The sequence below is a fragment of the Acanthopagrus latus genome, chromosome 1, assembly GCF_904848185.1.
Source record: "Acanthopagrus latus isolate v.2019 chromosome 1, fAcaLat1.1, whole genome shotgun sequence".
Classification (NCBI taxonomy): domain Eukaryota; kingdom Metazoa; phylum Chordata; class Actinopteri; order Spariformes; family Sparidae; genus Acanthopagrus; species Acanthopagrus latus.
The window spans coordinates 15,769,001-15,776,146 of record NC_051039.1 but is presented as its reverse complement, the minus strand read 5'-3'; the positions used below and the strand labels follow the sequence as shown (position 1 = coordinate 15,776,146).

General features: G+C 46.1%; 1 protein-coding gene across 1 annotated transcript in view; it reads left to right on the top strand.

The window, feature by feature from the left end:
* pcdh7a (protocadherin 7a) overlaps positions 1–7,146 on the top strand; it is a 44,850-nt gene that overhangs the window by 938 nt on the left and 36,766 nt on the right. The window contains exons 1-2 of the mRNA XM_037108636.1: positions 1–1,600; positions 3,159–4,335. The exon at positions 1–1,600 is cut by the window's left edge and continues 938 nt beyond it. Of these exons, the coding sequence (XP_036964531.1) occupies positions 177–1,600; positions 3,159–4,335 (2,601 nt within the window). The 5' untranslated portion in view covers positions 1–176. The remainder of the gene's footprint in view (positions 1,601–3,158; positions 4,336–7,146) is intronic.

Here is a 7,146-nt window from a genome sequence, read left to right as displayed (position 1 = left end):
CAGGCGGCAAGTCCGCAGAGAGCGATAGGGAGGAGGTAAGAAAAGGGATAAATCAAACACCCACGCTGCGAGGTGCACCGGAGAGCACGAAACACCGACAGAGACGAGGCAAGCCGCAGCTCGGAGGCAGACAGAGCGGTATAAAAAAAAAAAAGAGCGGAGAGGAAGAAGGAGCCATGCAGAGGCTTGGTGCAGTGCACTCCTCCGCGGCGCAGGCTCTCAGCCTCCTGGTCTTAGTGCTGCAGCTGCTGACTCAGCTGCCGGGTGCCGACTCAGCTCTCCGGTACCGGGTGGCGGAGGAGGGCCCGCCTGACGTCAAGATCGGCAACGTGGCCGCCGACCTGGGCCTCACGGCGGGCACGGGCAGCGGGGACGTCACCTTCGCCCTGGAGAGTGGCTCAGAGTACTTCAAGATCGACAACGTGACAGGTGAGCTGACGACGGGCCCGCGGCGCATCGACAGGGAGAAGCTCCCGCAGTGCCAGATGATATTTGACGAGAACGAGTGCTTCCTGGACTTCGAGGTGTCCGTGATAGGGCCACTGCAGAGCTGGGTGGACCTGTTCGAGGGCCGAGTGGTCATAACAGACATCAACGACAACACGCCCTCCTTCCCCTCACCTGTGCTCCAGCTGTCGGTGGAGGAGAACCGCCCAATAGGAACCCTCTACCTGCTGCCCACGGCGACCGACAGGGATTTCGGGCGAAACGGCATCGACCGCTATGAGCTCATCCAGGATGGGGGAGCTGGGTCAAGCTCAGCGAGGCGCACGGCAGGAGGGAGCCCCATCGCCAGGGTGGATGGACTTGGTGACCGGAGGGGTCGAAGTGGAGACAGTGGAGCCGGGGCCAGGAGCACCGTGTTCGAACTGCAGGTCGCAGACATACCAGACGGCGAAAAACAGCCACAGCTCATCGTGAAAGGCACGCTGGACCGCGAGCAGAAAGACTCCTATGAGCTCATCCTCAGGGTTCGAGATGGAGGGAACCCGCCACGTTCCTCCCAGGCCCTGCTTCGCGTTTCCATCACTGACGTGAACGACAACAGCCCGCAGTTTGAGAGGTCCACGTACGAGGCAGAGATGGCAGAGAATGCTCCCCCAGGTACACCTGTCCTCCAGGTCAGAGCCTCGGACCGAGACATTGGCGTCAATGGGCAGGTGGAGTATGTCTTTGGAGCTGCCACTGAATCTGTCAGGCGACTCCTGCGTCTGGACGAGGCAACGGGGTGGCTGAGCGTTCTCCACAGGATCGACAGGGAAGAAGTGGCTCAACTGAGGTTCACAGTAACGGCCAGAGACAGAGGTCAGCCACCCCGCACCGACCGCACCACTGTCATACTGGCTGTCCGGGATGAAAATGACAACGTCCCATCCGTAGAGATCCGAAAGATTGGACGGATCCCTGTCAGGGATGGAGCGGCGTTAGTTCCAGAGAACGTTCTGGTGGACACCCCAGTGGCTCTGGTGCAGGTGTCGGACCGAGACCAGGGAGAGAATGGGGCTGTGACGTGCACCGTTGTAGGAGACGTCCCGTTCACTCTGAAGCCAGCCGGCGAAACAGCACTCCCACCCCTACCTGCAGATGAAGCCTTTGACAGGTAAGCCAAACCAAAAGTAACCCACTCAGTTGTTACAAAGGATGGAACTAGCTGCTCATTAATAAGTTGCTCCTAGATAACTCTGCATAAAAAAAACTACATGATAGACAATAAGTTACTTGAAAACAGACTGCAAAACACAAAAACCAGTAAAGTAATTGCCAGCTCCTGTAATTTGGTAGGATGAGGATTTTCTCGAGGGAACATTCAAATGTTAAGTAATGGTAGGATAATCAGGAAGTTACGACACTGGTTATTATTCATTAAGAAAATGGCTGTAATTATTAGACACTGGTTCGTTAACATCCAATTAAGCACTGTGTTCTCAAGTAGTTATCTACTGTACAGTCGTTAATTCATTCGTTTGGAGATAGTTTCCAACTCAACTTCCCAGGTGCATATAAACATACTGCAAAACATCGCCAGCAGACCAAGAGTATGTACAGGATGTCTTTTTATCAGGGCTGGTATTGTTTTGCCCTGTACAATGTCCGATCTTGACATCTACGCATTCAGTATGCAGTTGCTATACATCTCACCCACACTACAGCCCCGGGAGGGATCGCTTCAAATTATATTTTCCACCGAGGTTTCAGAGAACACTCGAGTGTTGTTGCAGGCAGATTTCATTTAAGCCCGGTTCAAGTAGTGCTTCTCATTCACAAAGGATAGGGAGTTGTTAGAATGTCATACAATCTGTAAACTTTGAGCATAAATATTCAGTGAAGTCAAGGGGTTTTATACTGTTTTTGTAATATTACTATTCCAGCGGAGCAGGTTGCAAATGTCAACGCTCTGAAGTCGATTGTACAGATATTTCCTGAAGCTATTGAATCGAGGGAGTGAGGGAAATAGATTAGGCCGTCCTTGGATATGGCTATTACCACATATGACACCTGTGAAATAAGTTTGTCATATAGAATGTAGGGCTGTCCTAGACTAAAGCAATTCTGAGTCAAAGTAATAATTATGATAGGTCTCCAGTCAGTTGATTAGCTGATGTAATTAAAAAATCAGTCACAGTTTCAGCAGTATTATTGTCTCCCTGCAGATGACTGCAGTCATGCAGGAACGTCTTTGTAGGTCTAGGGTGTATTAAGAAAGCATTTAGATATCAGAGGTGAAGTGATTAGTGATTAATCAATTAGTTGATTGTCAGGCAGTTTTATTTCCAGCTATTTGGACATTTGATTGATAGTTTTCAGTCATTTCTCAAGCAAACACTCAACACTCACTCACAGTCCTTTTTTTCTGTCTTCAAGTTCACAAATGTGAGGATTTGCTGCTTTTCCTTGCCTCAAATCATTGTAATCTCCATGCCTTTGGTCTGGTCTGTTGGACTGACAGCTCAAGATGTTTGAGAATGTCGCCTTGGGCCTTTTAGTTTGTAATATCTTACAAAGAAACAGAAACAAAAACAAAAGAGACCGACACAGTGACTGCTGACAAAATGATTTTTAGTCAACCAGCACCCTGATAACTGCTTAATAGACCTGTATTATTCCCATGGAGGCCAGCTACTTCATTCATGAAATTTATTTCCTCATTATTTTCACAGGAATAAGAAAAAGTACTTCTTACATACTTCTGCCTTGCTGGACTATGAGGCCACCAAAGAGTACAGTGTTACCATTGTGGCAGTGGACTCTGGGAGCCCCAGTCTGTCCAGCAACAGCTCCCTGATGGTGCGAGTGGTAGACATCAATGACCATGCCCCAACCTTTGCCCAGAGTGTTGTGGAGGTCCACTTTGCCGAGAACAACTCACCTAGTGAAAGGGTCGTCACTGTGGTGGCCACAGACGCAGACAGCGGCAAGAACGCTGAGATTGCATACTCGCTGGATCCGGCTGGTAATGGGCCATTTTACATAGATGCAGATAATGGAGATATACGTGCCACGGGGGTTCTGGACCGTGAGCAGCGAGAGAGGTACGAACTCCGGGTCATTGCCAAGGACAAGGGAACCCCGTCTCTGCAAGGCTCTGCAACTGTTGTTGTGCAGGTGACCGACCGCAATGACAACGCGCCAAAGTTTGTCCAGGAAATCTTTACATTCTACGTGAAAGAGAACCTGCTTGCCAACAGCCCAGTTGGCATGGTCACAGTGACCGACGCAGACGAAGGCGAGAACGCCGAGCTCAGTCTGTTCGTAGAGATGGATGGAGCTGATGAAAAGAAGCCAGGAGAGAAAACAGAGGGAGAAGATGGCGAGAAAGGGCAAGAGGAGGTGTTCTCCATCGAGAACAACACGGGAACTATCTTCTCGTCAGCGTCATTCGACCGCGAAAAACTTTCCACCTACACCTTCCGTGTCCGAGCTGTGGATGGAGGGGAGCCACGCAAAACCGCCACTGCCACCGTGTCGCTCTTTGTGACGGACGAAAATGACAATGCCCCTTCAATCACCTCTCCTGCCAATGAATCCTACACGCTCCTTCCTCCTGCCAGCAGTGCCCGCACCATTGTCAGGACTGTAACAGCCATAGACTCAGACACTGGCCTTAATGCAGACCTTCACTATGCTCTTGTGGGGGGAAATCCATTCAGACTGTTTGAGATTGGCCACACCAATGGAGTGATCACTCTTGCAGAACCTCTGGAGCGGCGCCACAGAGGTCTGCATCGCCTGGTTGTCCGTGTCAATGATAGCGGGATCCCCTCTCTCTGTGCCACTGCCCTGGTTCATGTCTTCATCAACGAGAGCCTGACAAACGCCACCCTAGTGGATGCACAGGTAATCTTTTATATACATATATATATATATATATATATATATATATATATATATATATATATATATATATATATATATATATATATATATATATATATACTGTCCTATTTTGTTATCTGTGGATCTCTATTGTTCCTGTTGGTAACCAATAATGACAAAGATGATGTAGTCCTTTGATCCATTCAAATAACGCTCTCTCTGATAACACATCACAATGGGAGAGGATGGTAATGACAACTGATTGAAGCTGTTTAAACTATACTGGTAAGAAGATTATTTTCTTGATAGAATGAGATAAGTGCACAATTGTTACAGACTGTATAGTGTTGCAATTTCCTGCCCATTTCCTGAGGAAGCAATTGTGTCTAAATTTGTCCCAGATGAAAAAAAAAAATCAAAAAAACAAAAAACAAAACAACCCCCATTCCTCTTTTGGGGGCTATTGGCGATGCCAGCTTCTTTGTAGTTTGGATGTTCTTTGTCCAGCATTCAGTCTTATAATGACTGTGTGGTTGAAATAACCACTATTACTGAAGTGGTTCTTCCTTTACGGTACATTGAACTCACAGCTTAGAGTATTAGGTGTGTGTGGGTTTGGGTGTGTGTCAGAGAGAGAGAGAGAGAGAGAGAGAGCATTAGGGGTGAGTGTGTTAGAGAGGCAAAGAGAGAAAGAGATGGGCTTGTCCCAGTTTTGGCCTTGTAATACAGAGTAGGTTGAAGTACGTTCATTTGAATAGAAGTTGTACTTTAGCGGTGTCTCTTCGCTATAGGCCTGAATATTGATGAGTTGCAGGGGTTTTCATTGTGCCATGCGGTGCATTCTAAGCAGAGCAGAAGCGGTCAGACTTAAGGGAACGTAACTGAAAACCACTATAAACTCTAAATTAATAATGTTGACAGGGAAGATAGAGGGAATGTGAAATATGTGTGTGCTAATACAACTTCTATGATTGAATAAATCTGTGTGGTATTCTGGAACCGAGGACTTCGCAGCAGGATTAGAGTTTGCATGAAAGATCCATACTGCGGCGAGGAGGTAATTTTCTAGTCTCAGACATTACTGAGATCCCAGAAATAACCACAACCGCACAAGTTCAAATTTAGATTAGGCTATGCCGGTGGAAATCTTTCTCTCCTTTCTTCCCCTGATTGTATTAATCAAATGAACCTCCCATTATGCTTTAAAAAATGTTCAACTAAGCAATAAACGCTGGCAGGTAATAATTACTTAAAGTTTGTCTCTGGAGTGGGCAATGTAATTTGTATTGACTAATAATTAAATCGGCTCAGTGGTCTTGTGGTTACAGTGTTTGCTGTGAGGCTAACACTCTGTGGTTTTTATCCCCCTCCTGAAAGTTGCTCTCACATTTTCTCCGAGGAAACGGTCTTCAGCTGTCAGGTCCGTGCATGTAACATGCCATAAGGGACGCAACCCTAAACGTGCTCTGAGAAGTCTGAGATGAACATTCTGTCCAAACTCTGAAAAGAATCCCCCAAAGGTTGTGATCCCTGAGGACACACTTTACAATACGGATGTTTAAAGCAAGTGTTTCTCTACCGCAGATTATGCAGGTGGTCTTTTTTTGTGTGGTTCCCTGTGTGTTTTGGTTTGTGTCAAACAGAGACTAAAATATAGGCACTTCAGGGAATGTGTATGAGCTCCAAGTGAGAAAATGTAAACCATATCTGATATCTCATTTTAAATTATATTTATAAATAGCTATTCTAGACAGTTGCATAGCAACCACAATAACATTGTGCTTTTTGTGCCCTTTGAGTTCCTCGGTATCCTCATTTTGAACGACACTTAAAAGCTAACTCCTGCATTTTAGCAGGAGAAAAACATCCTTTAAATCACAGCCTGGGAGTTTTAACTCACCTCAAATGGAAACAACTTTGGCGGCCGGGAAAATGGCACTTTTCTTTGACAAAGACAAACAACAGGAGTGCAGATAGAAGGTGTCACATTTGAGCCCTTGCCAGCAAGTAGAACACCTCGTGAATATAATACCGTCACTTAAGGGTAGAATAAAACATACAAATTGAACAATCAGGGCGGGGAGGATTAGAACAGAACAGTTGGTAAGCGGTGGAACAATAGTGTCGACAGGTGGAATTAACTGCAATGTGCCTAAATGACCGGGGCCATTGAATGGAACAATAGGGTGTAATATGTCCAGGCTGGTATAAAAAGCCGTCTTTGATTACAATATGCATAGTTTAGTTTGATTGTAGGGTGGAACTTGGCGGAGTAATTGAGTAGAAGTCATTGAAGAGAGAATACCTCCATCTCATAATGAAGTCAAACTGAGAGGTGGATGGATGCCAGATGTAATTAGGGAAGGAAAACGGCTGCTACTGCTGCAGCGCCGCGGCAGAAAATGACTCCAGTCTCTTCTATCCAACAGTACTGGGTGAACCACATGTTGGGTAATTAGCAACAATATGATGCCCCAGAGTCTGAGCTAGAGGAACAATCCGTAGTAGATGTGATATTTTAGACACGTTTGTCATGTGGGAAACTTTGTGCTTCAGACATCAAAAGTACATTGTACTCTGCATCTGATAGAGGCTTTTAGTGATAATACTCTCACATTCTTACAGGGTTTCATCTAAGTTCATGAGTTGTTTTTTTTTTTTTTTTTTTTTTATTTTATCTTACAAATGTGAGCTATTTCAGCCTCTCTTCTGTTAATACAATTAGCAACGAACAATTACTAAATGGCAGCCCTCTGTTCTCATGCAGAGCTGTGAAAGCATTGAGCTGCAACTAAGATCAGGCTTAGATGCTTTCTAAGCTTTGGTCAATAG